General features: G+C 42.0%; 1 protein-coding gene across 1 annotated transcript in view; it reads right to left on the bottom strand.

The window, feature by feature from the left end:
• LOC138737386 (dynein axonemal heavy chain 8-like) overlaps positions 1-19,217 on the bottom strand; it is a 446,335-nt gene that overhangs the window by 186,536 nt on the left and 240,582 nt on the right. Inside the window, exons 17-19 of the mRNA XM_069888133.1 lie at positions 12,900-13,019; positions 7,577-7,712; positions 644-831 (exon numbers count right to left, since the gene is read on the bottom strand). Of these exons, the coding sequence (XP_069744234.1) occupies positions 644-831; positions 7,577-7,712; positions 12,900-13,019 (444 nt within the window). The remainder of the gene's footprint in view (positions 1-643; positions 832-7,576; positions 7,713-12,899; positions 13,020-19,217) is intronic.

Here is a 19,217-nt window from a genome sequence, read left to right as displayed (position 1 = left end):
TGAGGGTTATTGCTAATTCTTTGAATGCACATCCTACTCATAGTGCTGAATAATCCTCCGTGTCATAACAATTCCATTTTTCTATTATATCATAAATATACCACATATTTTGGTGTATAGGTTGACTGGCAGATAGGTCAAACCCATTTTTTAGCTTCATTTTAATGGTTTTATGGTATATCCAGTGTACAAGTCGACCTCCATTCAACAGGCTGTCCAAGCCTCCCAGGAACAACCCAAAAAAATTTTAAAACACCTCAATCACAAGTAACAAAGCTCTAAATTAAGTAAAAAAAAATAACCTAGGCCTACCAGGCAGGAGCAGCAATGGAGCACTGAGCTGGAGCAGCAACATCGTGCTCCTGGTGGGAGCAGGAACCACGGCCTACCAGGCAGAAGTGGCAACGGCAATGTCAGGGTCCCAGGTAGGAGTGGTTATGGCAGTGCCCAGTGGTGGGGAGCGGCGGCACCGGCAGTGGCGAGGTGCTCCCAACATCAACTTTTACGCCAAATCAACATCAATCTGGTTTATTTTGGTAATATTAAGGTCTCAAAAGTATATCTAGCATTGTCGACCCTCATTTGAGTAGTTTTTGAGTGTTTTATGACTTAACTTATACACTGAAATATATGAGTAACTTACCTTCATACAATTATGGTTGAATATTAAGATATTCTCATTCTTTAGCAAATGTTTGGCTGTCTCAGGCACTTCCAGATCCATCTTTAGCATACATTTAGCCTCTCGAACAACTTCAGTAATCCTATGATCAAAGTTCATGCTAATTTTTCCAGTATCTGGATCACGTAGCAAAAGAGGTGCTTGCAGAACTGTGAAAATTAAGTTTATAATCAACAGCTACATAATGTAATTGTTATGATATCTGCTCAAATAAATTTAATCTGCAGAAATAATGTTTTTATTTTGAATTGTTTTTTGTAATTTTCATATGTGAACATACAAAACTAGTTCACTTTTACAATTAATTTTGAACCTATTTAGTCAACAGGCAAAAGTGAATGTGAGGAGGAAGCTGTGCTAATGTCAAGACTTAAGTTTTTGCAATCATCTTCATGCATAAGTACAAATAGATAATCCATCCTGATTTTCATATGGGATCCTACCAGAGAAGCTAATTTTCAGCCAGTTTGATAAATTTGATGTCAAGAAATAGTTGAAAACACTGAATATATAAAAAGAATCACAAATGGAAATGAGGAAGTGTACAGGAGGGAGATACATCAGCTCGTTGGGTGGGGTCACACCATCAATCTTGCATTTAGTGTTAGCAAAGGCAAAGAGATGATTGTGATCTTTAGGAAGAAGTCAGGAGAACACAATCCAGTCCTCATCAAAGGCTCAATAGTGGAGAGGGTCAAGAACTTAAAATTCCTAGATGTCATCGTCTCCTGGAGGCTCCTTGCCGATTGCTGGTCAACACTTTGTCATTAGTTTTAAAATTTCTCATCTCTGCTTTGCAGTCATACCAAACCTTTATCTTCTGTTGAGTGGCTTTTAAACTCTCCTTTGTCATTTCAAATTTAAATGCACGTCGTTATTAACCCACTGTTCCTTTAATAACATCAAAGGACCTCTCATCCTATGTCCAAAAACCAATTTGAATGGGCTGACATCAAGTGAGTCTTGAATAGACTCCCTCATTGCAAATAAAAGTAAATGAATTCCTTCATCCCAATCCCTGTTATTCTCAAAGCAATAAGTTCTCATTATGTTTTTCAGAGTAGAATGGAACCTCTCTAAGGCCCTTTGACTCTTGGGATGGTATGCAGAAGATACTATTTGCCTAAATCTTAATTCATAAACTATGTGTTGAAATATGCCTGACATAAAATTACTCCCTTGGTCTGACTGAATCTCTCTGGGCATGCCAAACAAAGTGAAAATTATTTACAATAGCTTTATAATTGCCTTCGCTTTAATGTTTCTCAGAGGAATAGTCTCTGGAAACCTATAATGTTTAACAAATACTGATTCCCAGCTTTGGTTCTAAGCAATGGGCCAACACAGTACACAATCACTCTAGAGAAGGCCTCCCCAAAAGCAGGGATAGGTTGTAAGGATACCACTGGGGGACCCTGATTTGGTTTACCCACCATTTGGCAAGTGTGACAGGCCCTGCAAAAACATACCACTTCCTTTCTGAAACTAGCCCAATAAAAGTATTTCATTATCTTATCCATAATTTTCTTCACCCCAAGATGGCCACTGAGGGGTATACCATGTGCCAAAGCTGTAATTCTATCCTATAGGCTTTAGGGATCAAATCCTGGTGCACTATTGCCCATTTTTCACTGGGAGTGAAATCATGTGGTCTCCACTTTCTCATTAATACTTCATCCTTGACATAATAACCTTCCAGCACTTTCTTAATCTCCTCGTCAGTGAGAACCTTCTCTTTCAGTTCATCAAGATCAGGGTCTTTATCTTGTCTTGAGATCAACTCCTGCCTGGTTAGTGAGAAAAATGCAACCTTAGGTTGACCAAAGAAAATTGCCCAATCTCCTCCAAGCCATCTTCAATCAAATTACTCTCCACAGCCCTATCTGCATCAACAATATTTTTAGACATTGTTCTCATAACTACACAAGCGGGATAAATATCAGACTGTCTCTCTAATGTAACAATGACTCATTTTGCTGTCATCTGGACTGCACGAACCACTTTTCCTTCAGCCAAATCACTGCTTAGCAATTGAGAAATTCCTTTTACTGGTAGATCTGAACAAACTCCTATTGTTATGGACCATGGACTGACCTTTTGGACTGTCACTTTAAAGAATTGGATCTCTAACAAAGAACTGTGAAGAGAGAGAGAGAGAGAGAGAGAGAGAGAGAGAGAGAGAGAGAGAACAAGCTCTCTCAGTCTGTGTGTGTGTGTGTGTGTGTGTGTGTGTGAAGAGACTAAACAGTCATGGCTGAAACAAGCCAGGAAAAGCTGGTGAGAAACAGAAAGCTCCAGAGTGGCGGATGGCTGAAAGTGCCATCTGTCTGATGTTTCTCTTGGAATAAGTGGAACAGAAAGGAACTCTGTGCAAGCCTGAAAGAAAGAGGTTATCATCTGGAGAACCCTGATGGGGCAAGTTTCATCAGCAAGACATTGAAATGACTAAGGGTGGTACCTCAGTTGTGGAAATCCTGGAACAACAAATCTCTCTCTGCAAACCTACAAAGAACCTTCCTGAGCGGTAAACATTTACCTTTCAAGCACCAAAGCCTGGTTAACTTTATACACATTAAATTCTGTCCACAGTATAAGAATTGCCTGCAAGCAGAGAACATGGAAGAAAGAGAAGTGAGATTGAACTGTGAACCAAAGAACTTTCTTATATTTACACACACATTACATATACGTGCACTTAAAATTAGAAGGGGATTAAGTTGTGTTAGTTAATAGAGATAAGTTAAAATTTGATTCTGTTTTCATGGTTAAAGATAATTAAAAACAACTTTTGTTTATGTAACTACTTATCGTGGTGAATGTATATTGCTGCTGGGTTTTGGGGTCCTTTGGGCTCGTAACAATATAGAGACCCAGAGGACACAAATAATAGGGTACCCCATCTCTATTCCAGAGGAAGTCATGAGCGACACAGACAGTATCCCACCAACTGCAAACGAGGGTGAGTTTCTGGTGGAGCTGCCACAAACCTCAGCTTCCGAAGGAGGATTCTATAAGACACGGGCGGGGCATGTTTGCAGGCCTAACCCGCGATATCAGGACTGAGCCAGACATGTGAATATATTTTGCTTAGTTGCTGTTGGTTTGATATAAGTAGATGTGGAATACAATATGTGTGGGGGCTAGTTCAAGAAAGGGGTTGTAGGCAGCTGTCGTTATGGCTGTTCTACTCCTGCTGCAATCGTGCTGCAGCCTCCCTATTTACAGTGGGGTACTGCGCATGTTGGGGGGGGGGGGTACCTGGTTGGTTAGTAGGGAAAATACAGAAGACTGTGGATGCAAGCTGCAACTCTGCCCCCCTTCCCAGTAATGTAAATACGTTTATCTTGTTCAGTAAAGCATTTGTTGTGGTTCACTGCATCTACCGACTCTACTCATTATTTTAAGCACAATAATGAACATGGGGGAGATCTTAAATGTGTTTTTATCATCAGTACTTACTCAGGAAAAGTGAACAGTGACATGTGAAGTACAGAAAACAAACAGTGAGGTAATGAAACCTATAAAGATTAAAGAGGAGGAAGTGCTTGATGTTGTAAAGCAAATAAGAGTGGATAAATCCCCAGGGACTGACAAGATATTCCCCAAACCTTGAGGGAAGCTATTGTAGAAATTGCAGAGGCTCTGGCAGATGTACTTAAAATGTTCTTAGCCATGATGAGGTGCCGGAGGATTAGAGGTTAGCTCACTTTGTTTCATTGTTTAGAAAAAAGGCTCCAAAAGTTACCCTAGAAATTATAGCCCAGTGATCCTGACATCAGTAGTAGGTAAATTATTGGAAGGTGTTCTAAGACATCAGATATACAATTATTTTTATAGCCATAAACTGATTAGGGATAGTCAACATGATTTTGTGTGTGGTAGGTCATGTTTAACCAATCTTATAGAGTTTTTTGAGGACATTACCAGTGTTATGAGCCCAAAGGACTCCAAAACCCAGCAGCAATAGATATTGACCACGACAAGCAGTTACTTAAACTAAAGTTGTTTTTAATTATCTTTAAACATGAAAACAGAATCAAACTTTAACTTATCTCTATTAACTTAACTAAACTCAACTTAACCCCCTTCTAATTCTAAGCACACGAGTATGTAATATGTGTGTAAATTTTTTTAAAGTTCTTTGCTTCACAGTTCAATCTCACTTCTCATTCTTCCAAATTCACTGGTTGCAGGCAATTCTTATACTGTGCACAGAATTTAACATGTATAAAGTTCACCTGGCTTTGGTGCTCGAAAGGTAAATGTTTACCGCTCAGGAAGGTTCTCGTAGGATTTGCAGAGAGAGAGATTTGTTGTTCCAGGATTTACACCACCTCAATGTCTTGCTGATGAAACTTGCCCCATCAGGGTTCTTCAGATGATAACCTCTTCCTTTCAGGCCAGCAGAGTTCCTTTCTGTTCCACTTATTCCAAGAACAACATCAGACAGATAGCACTTCCAGCTATCCGCCGCTCTGGAGCTTTCTGTCTCAGTTCCAGCAAGCTTTCTGCTTGCTTCAGCTGTCTGTTCAGTCTCTTTCTCTCTCTTCATCTTCCAACTGCTAGAAAGCCCACGTGACTCTCTCACTTGCCACAAAACCCCCATCTTCTCCAGCAAACAATAGGAGTTAGTCTTTTGCTCCCATCTGTGTCTTAGGTAAACAAAATTTCTTATTGTCCTTTGAGTGAGCACCTTGCAGAAAGGTTAGTAGCCTTGTAAAAATTTTCAACACAGATGACCTGTCTCCAGTCCATTCATTTGATGACATAATTTCAATTAGCACCTACTTGTGGAATGTGCATAGCATTCTCCATAGTTTCTGTAAAGTTCACTGAATATGAATTCTTCAGTATTTCAAATAAGATGTTTTGAAATGTCTGTTTGTATGTAATCTACTCTAATTTTACCAATTTTTCTCCCAAATATATGTACATTACACCAGGAAAGTTGATGAAGTTGACTACATGGACTTCACTAAGGCCTTTAACAAGGTCCCACAAGGGAGATTAGTCAGGAAGGTTCATACACTAGGTATTCATGGTGAAGTCATGAACTAGATTTGACAATTGTTGCATGGGAAAAGCCAGAGTAGTGGTGGATGATTGCTTCTCAGACCAGTGGTATGCCTCAGGGACCATTGTTATTTGTCATCTATCTCAATGATCTGGATGATAATGTGGTAAATTGAATCAGCAAGTTTGCAGATGACACTAAGATTGGAAGTATTGTGGTCAGTGAAGAGGTTTTTCAAAGCTTACAGAAGAATCTGGACCAACTGGAAAATGGGCTGAAAAATGAGCAGATGGAATTTAATGCAGACAAGTGTGAAGTGTTGCATTTGGGAAGGACAAACCAAGAAAGGATGTACACAGTTAATGGCAGGACACTGAGGAGTGTGGTAGAACAGAAGAACCTAGGAATACAGACACTGTACATATTTCCCTGAAAGTGTTATCACAGATGGATAGGATTGTAAAGAGAGCTTTTGGCATATTGGCCTTCATAAATCAAAGTATTAAGTTTGTAGACAGGCTTTTTCCACTGAGTTTAGGTGAGATGCAAACCAGAGGACATGGGTTAAGAGTGAAAGGGGAAAGGTTTACGAGGGAACATGGGGGAACTTCTTCACATAGAGTGTTGGGTGTGTGGAATGAGCTGCTAGCTGAGGTGGTGAATGCAGACACAATATTTAAGAAGAATATGGACAGGTACATGGATGGGAGAGGTATGGATGGCTATGGCCAAGGTGTAAGTCAGTGGGACTAGGCAAAAAAAATGGTTTGACACAGACTAGAAGGGCCGAAGGGACCTGTTTCTGTGCTGTTGTTCTATGGTTCTAAGAACTATGGAACATTACAGCATAGAAACAGGACCTTCAGCCTATGTGGTCTGTGTCCAACTACCAACCCCAAGTGGATATTCATCTAAACACAGTATTTTATTGAGATCGAGTGTTCTACCAAATATGCAATGGATTTAAATTTTAATGCAAAGAAAATCTGGATATATTAGTAGCTGTAATCAAATTCCCAATATGTTCTTCTATTAATCTACAAATATCTTGGCTGAATGGCGCACCTACAACAACCTTGTACTCAATGTCACCAAAATTAAGCAACTGATTGTTGATTTCAGGAAGGGAAAACTTGAGGTAAAGATCAGAGGTGGAGAGGGTGAGAAAATTTAAGTTCTTGGGAATCAATATCTTAGAGAATCTTTCCAGGACCCAACACACAAATGGCATCATGAAGAAAGCACATTTCTCAGGAGTTTGCAGAGGTTTGGTATGACTCCAGAAACCCTGGCAAATTTCTACAGATGTTTGGTAGAAAATGTGCTGACTGGATGCATAACTATCAGGTATAGGGACACCAATATCCATGAGCGTAAAGCCCTCCAAAAGATGGTGGTCACAGCTCAGGACATCACAGGCTAAACCCTCCCCAATATCAAGAACATCAACAGGGAACGCTGCCATCAGAGAGCAGCAGCAATCATCAAGGATTCACACCACCCAGCACACGCTCTGTTCTCAATACTGCTATCAGGAAAGAAGTACAAGTGCCACTTGTACCACCAGGTTCAGGAATAGCTGCTACCCCTCCACCATCAGACACCTTAACACATTCAATCAGGGACTCATTTAAGGACTCTTACTTAGGCATTTTATTGATTTTTAAAAATATCTTTATATTACAGTCAGTTTCTTAATATTTATTATGTTTACAGTTCCTTATTTGTTTAAAAGTGTGCATAGTTTATATTTTTTTGCACAACCAATAAGTGGTAATTCTGCCTTGCTCACAGGTAAAAGAATCTCATGTATGTCATGTATATACTCTAACAATAAATCTGAAATATTACTGAGTCTTGTGAAAATGAATCATACTTACCATATTTCATAGCATAAATTTCTTTTTTCCATGCCTTATAATACAAGACTTCAAACTTTACCAACACATAAGCAATTTTGTTGTACTTCCTCACAATAGACTTGCCCTGTGGGCTTTTCAGAATGTCAGAATTTTTCTGTTTAAAAAAAAAAGATTATTTTACTTTTTAGGACCAGACCTGTAGGGCAGCATAGTTAGAGTAGCAGTTAGCATGACACTGTTGCAGTGCCAGCAACTAGGGTTTGAATCCAGCGCTGTCTGTAAAGAGTTTGTACGTTCTTTCAGTGTCTCAGTGGGTTTTCCCTGGGTGCTTCAGTTTTGGCCCACCCTCCAAAACGTACAGGGTTGTAAGTTGAAGATAATAGGCTGAGTTTGGAATGGTGCAGAAATAATAGGGTTTTTGTTATGGGAGAATGCAACTTCCCTAATATTGACTGGTACCTCCTTACTTCAAGAGGGATAAAAGGAGCAGAATTTGTCAGGTGTGTCCAAGTATTCGTGACACAGTATGTGGAAAGCTGACCAGAGGAGAGGCAGAGTGGATCTAGTACTAGATAATGAACCTGATCAGGTGACAGAATTCTCAGTGGGGAAGCATTTCGATGACAGTAATCACATCTCCCAAACTTTTAGAAGACTCAAGGTCAAGGTTAGGAGTAGACATAATAGGAAAGTGTTTAATTGGGGAATGGCTAATTATAGTGGGATTAGGCAGGACTGAGGAAAGCAAATTGGGAACAATGTTCTCAGGGAAAGGCACAGAAGTAATGTGGAAGATGTTTAGGGATCATTTGCATGTGGATATGGATAGTTTAGTGCCACTGAGACAGGGAAAGGATGGGAGGAAAAGGGAACAAATAGTTGACAAAAGAGGTGAGTCAGCTAGTTAAGAGGAAGAAAGAAGCATGCATAAGGTTTAGGAAGCAAATGTCAGGAAGGACACACAGGAATTATATAGTAGCCAGGAAGGAACTTCAGAAATGACTCAAGGAGGGGGCACGAGAAGGCCTTAGCAAGTAGAATTAGAAAAATCTAATGCATCCTATGCATACATGAAGAACAGAAGGATGACCAAGCTGAATGGTTGCTTAAAGGTCAAGGAAGGAACATGTGGCTGGAGGTAGGGGAGATCCTAAATGAATACTTTGTTTCAGGATTCACCAGACAGAGGGATTTTAGTCAATGTGAGGTCAATATAGAACAGACTTATGTGCTGGAGCATGTTAAGGATAAGCCTACTGACGAGCTGTGTTAGTACCTGCTGGTGAGGGGCATCGCATCCTGCAGGACTACCAGTTACAACCTCCGGGGGAATGAGCAGGTTGAAAAAGAGAATGCCACGATTTGGAAGGCTGTCAAACTTACCCTGAAGCAAAAAGGCCTTCCAGACTTGTGCTGGCAGGATGTCCTTCCCATCGTGTTCCACTCAATTTGGTCATTACCCTGCACTGTAACCAATGCTACTCCTCATGAGCTCATGTTTACATTTGACAGAAGGTCGGCATCAGGGACTACACTCCCAGCCTGGCTCACTACTCCTGGTCCAGTCCTTCTCAAAAAGCACTTGAGGAGAAGCAAGACCCCAGGTGGAAAGGGTGAAATTGCTCCATGATAACTCCATGTATGCCTGCGTGGAGAACCCGGATGGTAGGGAGGACACCGTCTTCATCTGGGATCTAGCACCCACTGGAACTGAGGATCCATTGCCTCAGGTGCCCCAAGAGCTACCTAGCTCTTTTTCTCCACCCCCATACAGGACCTGAGGGGACCTGGTTCAGGAGGAGATTGAACCCCCCACCCCCCTCTATCGTTGAACCGGAGCCCCAGCCCACTATCCTTCCATCATAGGTGGACCAGGAGGCTCAAGGAGCCCAAGGCCCCCCAGAGCTAAGGTGCTCCACTAGGATCTCAAGACCCCCAAACTGCCTGAATCTGTAAATAGTATTGTAAATATTTCTCTTCTGTGTCTATTACCAGCTTCTGATCCTTGTTCTCTTCATCCACAGACCCTTAATTCTGAAGGAAAGGGTGAATATAGTGAAATGCAATTCACTAGAAGTGTCTTGTATGATGACTTGTCCTGCCTCCCAGCTCTTCACCCAGGAGCCCATATATAACCCTTGTTTCCCGCCTAAACCCTGAACCCTTCAGAAGCCTGTTCATGAACATCCTACCTGTGTTGTAAGCTAATAAAAGCGTTAGTTTTCCCTCTAGTCGAGTGTCAGCTTTTATCTACGCTACAGATACTTTTAGGTATCATACCGCGCCGAAGGAGGAACTGGCTACGACCTCTGCAGAATTGGTGTACAGAGCCCACCTACCAATCCCAGGAGATTTCATTCCGGCATAGGAATCTCCCACTTAAGTATTCATACGCTTGAGAGAGGAAGTGGGTACACTGGCACCTGTTCCGACCACCCTGCATGGTTCTACAACTTCATACATTCTGCCTGAACTCAAAGCTTGCCTTTATGGTTTCCTGCGCAGGGATGTGCAAAGGACGTCGTTGCAGCAGTCATATGAAGGTCCTTTCAAGGTGGTATGGAATGATGGCTCCACATTTGTTATATATTTTGGCTGCAGGCAAGAAATGGTTTTGGTAGATCGCTTTAAGCTGGCACATGTGGACCTATTTCGGCCAGTACAGGTGATATGCCCCGGGCACATGGGATGCCTACTGAACAATGAAAACAGGATTGGGGCATCAACTCCTCAATCCGGTTCTCAGGGTGGTGGGGGGTGGGGGGCCTGTGGCATACTGCACCACTATTTACCACACCAGAGCTTCAGAATCACGGGTCTCCACAGGCCTTGGAGTTTCCCAGGGACTAATGACGCTAAGGCTTCAGGAAGCTACGTCATTTCCAGGAGTCAAGTGGCACAAGGAGTGTGCGCAAATCTCGGTTATTTTAAACAACTATAGGAATGCCATTAAACTAGTCAGCTCATCAACTCATAGCGTCTCTTGTGTTCTTTGTTGCTTCACCACCCACAGGTTTCTAATAAAATTGATGAATACAAGGTGGTACCACACAAGAGGTTGAGGGTGGGGGTTGACCTTGTAATTGTTTATAAAGTTATGAGGGGCATAGAATGATAGATGGTTACAGTCCTTTTCAAAGAGTGGGGGATTCTAAAACTGGATAAAATGAATTATGAAGGGATGTGGCAGGAACTAGCAAGAATAAGATGGAAACAGATGTTTCAGGTTGAAAGCACAGGAGTAATGTGGAGGAAGTTTAGGGACCACTTGTGCAGGGTTAAAGATAGGTTTGACCCACTAGGACAAGGAAAAGATGCAAGGAAAAGAGAACCATGGCTGACAAATCAGGTCAGACAACTAGTCAAGAGGAAGAAGGAAGCATACATTAGATATAGGAAGCAGGAAGGGCTCATGAGAAGTATATGGAGGCAGAGGAGGTAGGGGAGGTCCTAAATGAATGCTTTGCATCAGTATTCACAAGAGAAAAGGACCTTGATTACACTGAGGTCGAAAGTGAACAGGCCTGTGTGCTGGACAATATGGAGATTAGGGAAGTGGAAGTGTTGAATATTCTTAAAAGCACCAAGATAGACAAGTCCCCGGAGCCCAGGCTGCTATGGGAAGTGAGAGAAGAGAAAGCTATGGAAATAGCTATGATCTTTGAGTCCTCTTTGGCCACAGGGAAAGTACTGGAGGATTAAAGAATGGCAAATGAGGTCCCCTTGTTTAAAAATGATTACAGGAAGAATACTGGGAATTATAGAGTGGTGAGTCTTACATCAGTGGTGTGCAAATTGATGGAGAGTATTCTTAAGGATAGGATCTATGATCGTTTGGATAAGTACAGTCTACTCAAGGATATAAAGGGTAGAGCAGCAGATGTGGTCTACATGGACTTTAGCAAGGCTTTTGACAAGGTCCCCCACAAGAGACTCATGCAGCAAGTCATGAGTCATGGGATCAGTGGAAAATTACCCGTATGGATAAAAAAATTGGCTTGTAGGAAGAAAGCAGAGAATAATAGTGGAAGGAAAATATTCTGCCTGGAGATTGGTTACTAGTGGCGTGCGCAGGGATCTGTTCTGGAAACCCTACTCTTATTGATTTTTATATATGACCTGGATTAAGAGGTGGATGGATGGGTCAGTAAGTTTTCAGATGACATGAAGGTTGGAGGAGTTGTGGATGAAGCTGAAGGTTGTTGAAGGTTACAAGATCATGTAGACAGGATGCCAGAGTTGGGCAGAAATATGGCAGATGGGGTTCAAGCCAGATAAGTGTGAGATGATGCAATTTGGAAGGACTAACCAAAAGGCTGTACAGAGTTAATTGTCAGCTACTTAAGAGTGTGGCTGAACAGAGGGGCCTTAGGGTTCAAATCTATACATCTATCAAGGTCGCTGCACAGGTTGATAAGATAGTTAAGAAAGCCTATGGGATACTGGGATTCATTAATAGAGGGGCTGAATTCAGGAGTAGAGAGGTCATGTTACAACTCTATAAATCTTTGCTAAGACCACACTTGTAGTATTGTTCTGGTCACCCCATTATATGAAGGCTGTGGAAGCTATGGAGAGGGTGCAGAGGAGATTTACCAAGATGTTGCTTGGATTGGGAAACAAGTCTTATGAGGCTTAGTACAGCCGGGACTTTTCTCTTGGGAGCATAGAAGGATGAGAGGAGTCTTGATGGAGATCTACATGATAATGAGAGGCATAGACAGAGTGGACAGCCAGCATCTGTTTCCCAATGCAGGATCAGCAAACACCAGAGGACATATGTACAAAGTTCAGGGAAGGAAGTTTAGGGGAGACATCAGGGGTACTTTTTTTACATAGAGAGTTGTGGGTTCTTGGAATGCTTTGCAGGGGATGGTGATGGAAGCTGAAACATCAGGGGCATTAAAAAAAACTCTTGGACAGACACATGGATAAAAGTAAAATAGAGGGTTATGGGCTAGGGAGGGTTTAGTACTTTTTTTAAAGAAGGAATATATGGGTTGGTACAGCATTGAAGGTCAAAACGTCTGTTCTGTGATGTATTGTTCTATGATCGCTGGAGTACACATGTACATGGGGAGATCTGAGGGGTATTTATTTTCCATACAGTGGGTATATGGAACAAGCTGCCAGAAGAAGGATGTATAGTCATGATGTTTAAGAAACTTTTGGGCAGGTATATAGATAGGAAAATGGAGGGATATGGGCCAAATGAAAAAATAAAAATATTATTGTAGAATGGATTCTCAGTCAGTATAGACATCAGGCCATCGGACCCATTTTCAAGCTGTACGGCTCTCTGACTCTGAAGCGTCATAAAATAAAAAATGAAATTACTTACATAGAAATAGTCAATGGGCTCATGTAGGCGGCGAAACAGCTGTCTCACCCAAAGTATTTTTCCAGATAATGGAGGCATGTTTCTAGCAAGTGGAGGATCATCCTTATTGGCTTGATAATGCTGTAAAAAGATATTTAGAATTCAAAACAAAGTAAGCAGATGACACATCTGACACGGCTGGAATAACTATGACTCCCTTAGGAAAGTTGTCCCTCAGGAAGAGGGAGATTACCGCAGTGCCATCACACTGCTTCACCACGAAATCCACGGTACTCTTACGGGTTATATGCCATGGTGGATGTATCTCCAAGAGGTCCCGCTGGAAACGGCCAGCATGAAGAGATGACAGTGGAAAAAATCGATCCCTCAAAGCAACCCCAAAAGCCGTACGTGACACAGGTCAAGCCAAAGGGTGAGAACCAACCTAAAGACAGCTTCAACAGATCACTTTCAGCTTTAAATGCAGAAACGGTGACTTAGATTGCTAGGGTTTGCATGATATTGCTAGAGAAGCACTATGATTCTCCTGCACTGGAGAGGCTCCTGGACAAATTACTCCCGTCTCTCGGTGGCAGAGATTCGGAGTGACTAAGGGCCACAACCTGGTTGGAGATCCAGGACCGAAAACTCCTTCTTTTGTGAGTCCCCACTATATAAATGGTACTTTAACAGAGTAGGTATGGTATTTTTGTTGATCGAATCTGAGTCTGACTGACCACCTAGTTGTGGAAGTCTTTTGGGCAGATAAGATCAAAGCCTGCCCGTGACCGGTGTAGTTCCTGGAGAAAAGTAGGGACCCATTCGGCGTGTGGATGTAACACGTAAAACTATGAAATATGCACTACTTGTAGTGTTTCCAACTAACTAACACTTCTAGGTATATTATACAACCTGTTGTGCTTGGGTTAGGGTTAGGGTTAGGGTTAGGGTTAGGTCTTATAGAAAGTTTTGGAATGAGAATTGTTGTATCTAAATGTAAAATATTTAAGGTACTAAGAGTGGTGTCTGGATATTGCACCACACCACATCATACTTTTGCACTCCAAGCAAAGAAATTTCAATGAACATTCATTCAGAAGGTAATGATTTTGATTTACACTGAATTCCTAGAAGTCCACTTTGTTTCTTCTGGATCCAATGTACATCTGATAGACTTCCAGTAGTCCAGAGAAACAAAACAGTCAAGATAGAATTTCAATGACTTCCTTCATGCATAAATATCCTTTACATCTCTTATGAGTACATTACAGCTTTACTCAGTTGTGACTAAATGACTGCTGCCCAGTGCCATGGACCTTCACGATCACGAAGTGCTTTGAGCGACTGGTAATGGAACACATCAAATCACGCCCTCCAATGACATTGGACCCATTCCAGTTTGCCTATCATCCAAACCAGTCCACAGATGGCTCAATAGCCTTGACCCTTCATTCAGTCCTGACCCACCTTGCTGTTCATTAACTTCAGCTCAGAGTTCAACACAATTATAACATAACATAACATAACATAACATAACATAACATAACATAACAATTACAGCACGGAAACAGGCCATTAGGCCCTTCTAGTCCGCACCGAACCAAACACCCCTTTCTAGTCCCACCTCCCTGCACAATGCCCATAACCCTCCATCTTCTCATCCATATACCTGTCCAACCTTTTCTTAAATAATACAATTGACTCCGCCGCCACTATTTCTCCCGGAAGATCATTCCACACAGCTACCACTCTCTGAGTAAAGAAGTTCCCCCTCATGTTACCTCTAAACCTCTGCCCCTTAATACCTCAGAGGCTGGTGGATTAATGGTCTCATTGGGACTCAATGCCCCTCACAGCAACTGGATTCTGGAATTCTTGACCAAAAGACCACAGTTAGTCCAGATTGGTAGCAAAATCTCAAATCCCATCACACTGGCGCACCTCAGGACTGTGCGCTTTCCCTGCTACTGCTCACGCTGCTGACTCACTACTGCACGGTTGGGTTCCGTTGATATCAGAATCAGAATCTATTGTCCTGAACATGTCATAAAATTTGGTTTTTTTCCAGCAGCAATTACAGTGAAAATGTTGCTATAAAATTACATTTAAAAATAAATAAATTAGTGGTTTATTGTCCGTTCAGAAATCTCATGGCAGAGGGGAAGAAACTGTCCTTGTGCCACTAGGTGTTCATCCTTAGGCTCCTGTACCTCCTATCCGATGATAGCAGTATGAAGAGGGCATGGCCTGGGTGGTAAGGAACTTTGAGGATAGAGGCTGCTTTCCTAAGATACTGCCTCTTGCAGATGACCTCAATGGAGGTTGATGCCTATGATGGCCTGGCCAAATTCACAATTTTTTTCTTGTCCTGTGCATTGGCACCTCCAGACCAGACAGTGATGCAACCCGTCAGAATGCTCTCCACGGTACACCTGTAGAAATATGCAAGAGTCTTTGGTGGTATACCAAATCTCCTTAAACTCCTCACAAAGTAAAGCCACTGGCAAGCCTTCTTCATGATTATATCAATGTGGAGGCCTCAGGACAGATATTCTGATTTTTTTTGGTAGCTGTACTCAATATTGATTGGCACAACATCACAGGCCGAAAGGCCTGAACTACGCTGGTGTTCCATGTTCTGAGATGTTGATACCCAGGAATTTGAAGTTTTTAACCCTTTCTACAACTGTCCCCTCGATGAGGAATTGTTCGTGTTCTCCTGATTTCCCCCACCTAAAGTTCATAATCAGCTCCTTCGTTTTGCTGAAGTCGAGTGCAAGGTTGTTGTTGTCACACCACTCAGCTGGGTGATCAGTCTCCCTCCTGCACATTTCCTCATTGCCGCCTGTGATTCTGCCAATGACCATCGGCAAAGTTATAGATGGCATTTGAATTGTGCCTGGCCACACAGTCATGGGTTTGGAGTGAAAAGAGCAGTGGGCTAAGCACGCATCCTTAGGTGCACCTATGTTCATTATCAGTGAGGAGACTTTGTTTCTGATTCATACTGACTTTGGTCAGAAGAAGAAGTCAAGGATCCAGTTGCAGAGGTGGGTGCAGAGGCCCAAGCTTTGTAGCTTGTTGACCAGTACTGAAGGTATGATGGTGTTGAAAGCTGAGCTGTAGTTGATGTACATGTTGTTCTCTGGAGCTGAGTGGAGAGCCAGTGTTAGTGCATCTTCTGTGGAGCAATTGTGACAGTTGGTGAATTGTAGTGGGTCCAGATCTTTACTTAAGTACGAGTTAATTCTGCCATGATCAACCTCTCAAAGCATTTCATCACAGCAGATGTGAATGCTATTGGACAATTGTCATTGAGGCAGCTCACTTTGTTCTTGTTGGGCAATGATTGATTGATACCCTTTTAAAGCAGGTAGAAACCTCCAACTGTAGCAATGAGAGATTGAAAATGCCCATGAACATTCCAGCTAATGAGTTGTCATAGATTTTCAGTACTCTGCCATTAGGACCTGATGCCTTGAGAGGGTTCATGATCCAAACCCCAACCCATGACCTCACAATTCATTATGCTTCCCATGTCATTTCCAAACCTTCCAAGTGTCTTCCAGGATGACTGTTTGTAATTTATTTCATTTCATAGAACAGTACAGCACAGTACAAGCCCTTCAGCCCACAATTTTGTGCGACCTTTAGACCCTGCTTCCCACATAACCTTCCACTTTAAATTCATCTATATGTTTGTCCAGTAGTCATTTGAATTTCACCTGCCTCCACCACTGACCCAGATAGTGCATTCCACACACTATCTGGGTACTATAGTAAAGGAAGGTAAAAAACCTTCTATCTCCCTTGAACTTCCCACCCATTACTTTAAAGCCACGCCCTCTTGTTCTGAGCAGTGGTGCCCTGGTAAGGAGGCGCAGCATGTCCCCTCTGTCTATTCCTCCTAACATCTTGTATACCTCGATCATTGCGGCTCTTAAACTCAATCCCTCGACTTATGAAAGCTAACACCCCATAAGCTTTCTTAACTACCGTGATATCTGTGAGGTAACTTTCAAGGAACTGTGGCTATGGACTCCCAGATCCCACACTACCAAGAATCCTGCCATAAACTTTGTACTTTGCCTTAGAGTTTGTCCTTCCAAAGTGTACCACTTTATACTTCTCCGGATTGAACTCCATCTGCCACTTCTCAGCCCAGTTCTGCAATCTTATACAATCCTCTACACCACACATGTCAAACTCAGGCCCGTGGGCCAAATTTGGCCTGTGATATAATTATATTTGGCCCCACAAGATCATATCAATAAGTATTAGAGCTGGCCCTCTGACCGCCGCGCCAGTATAGCGCATGCACAGCTAATACTACAAATCCCAGAATGCTTTGCAAATGCGTTGGCGCCGGCCCGTCAGCCCGCTAATCGCCCCCACCTCCTCTCTTTACTTTCATTAGCATCTGCGACCTGTCGCCCAACTCACTTGTAATAAACCCCTTACGAAAAATGGCCAAACCAAAGACAGAAAACAGGACCTTTCAAGACAGGTGGGAGGCAAACTCTGACCCCAGAGTTTGATGAACTTGCATCTAAGAAGAGATGCCAAATATCTGGTTTAGACCCAGGTGCATCAGAGTAAATCACAGTGTAGCAAGCTAAGCTTGGATTAATATTTTCTTTGGTTAACTTTGGACTGTTCATAGTTGAAAGATTGGATTTTCATTGAAGCAAGTTGTTATTTTTTTGACTTGTTGGCTTGTGAAAAAAATACATTTAAAAGGAGCTTAAAGGCTATAGAGAAATATTATTTATTGAATATTTTATTTCTCATTTGTTAATGCTTCTTCTGGAAAGAGTTTAACCAAAACTGTTATTAAACATTTATTTTAATAAGAAAAAGTTTAACATTATACATATGTTGAAAGAAGAGAAAACATGCAGATGTTGTTGAAAATTTTCAATAAATATTTAGTTTGGCCCATGACTTAGTCCAAGTTTTTAATTTTGGCCCTCTGTGAATTTGAGTTTGACACCCCTGCTCTACACTATCCACAACACCACCTACTTTGTGTCATCTGCAAACTTGCCAACTCACCCTTCTACCCCCTCATCCAAGCAGTTAATAAAAATCACGAAAAGCAGAAGTCCCAAAATCAATCTTTGTAGGACATCACTAGTCACAGCCCTCCAATATCAATGTATTCCCTCCACCATAACCCTCTGCTTTTTACAGCTAAGCCAACTCTGAATCCTGGCCAAGCTTCGCTGGATCCCATGCCTTCTGACTTTCTGTATAAGCCTACCATGTGGAACCTTGTTGAATGCCTTACTATAATCCATGTAGACCACATCCACCACACTACCCTCATCAATATGTCTGGTCATCTCTTCAAAGAACCCTGTCAGGCTTGTGAAACATGATCTGCCTTTCACAAAGCCATGCTGACTGTCCCTGATCATGATTCTCTAAATGCCCATAGATCCTATCTCTAAGAATCCTTTCCAACAGCTTGCCCACCACAGACATAAGGCTCACTGGTCTATAATTACCTGGATATTCCCTACTACATTTTTTGAATAAGGGGACAACATTTTCCACCCTCCAACCCTCTGGTAGTATTCCCATGGATATAGAGGACACAAAGATCCTAGCTATAGGCTCAGCGATCTCCTCCTTCACCTTGTGGAGCAACCTGGGGAAATATTCCGTCAGACCCCAGGGACTTATCTGCCCTAATGCATTTTAATTGCTCCAACCATTTTAATATCAACATGCCCTAAATTGAACGTAAGGGTTCAATTTTGGAATGTAAGGGTTCAATCAGGCAGACGCAGCATGGTTTTAGAAAGGAAAGATCTTGTTTGACAAACTTGTTAGGATTCTTTGAGGATATAATGGGTGCGGTGGATAGAGGGGAACAGGTTGATGTTGTATATTTGGATTTCCAGAAAGCGTTTGATAAGGTGCCGCACAAGAGACTTCTCAGTAAGTTACAGGAAAGTGGAGTCCGGGGAAATATATTGGCCTGGATTGAAAATTGGTTGTCTGACAGTAGGCAGAGAGTCGGGAAAAGTGGGAGTTTTTCAGGTTGGCAGAGAGTAGTAAGTAGGGTGCCCCAGGGGTCGGTGCTAGGCCCACAACTCTTCATCATTTACATTGATGATTTGGAGGAGGGGACAAAATGTGGTGTAGCCAAGTTTGCGGATGACACCAAATTGAGTGGAAGAGCAAATTGTAATGAGGATGTGGAGAGTCTGCAGAGGGATAGAGTTAAGCTGGATGAGTGGGCAAAGGTCTGGCAGATGGAGTACAATGTTAGTAAGTGTGAGGTTATCCACTTTGGCAAGAAAAATAAAAGAGCTGAATATTATTTAAAGG

This window comes from Narcine bancroftii, chromosome 6, assembly GCF_036971445.1.
Source record: "Narcine bancroftii isolate sNarBan1 chromosome 6, sNarBan1.hap1, whole genome shotgun sequence".
In the NCBI taxonomy this organism is placed as follows: Eukaryota; Metazoa; Chordata; class Chondrichthyes; order Torpediniformes; family Narcinidae; genus Narcine; species Narcine bancroftii.
This window is presented reverse-complemented; position numbering and strand designations above follow the sequence as displayed.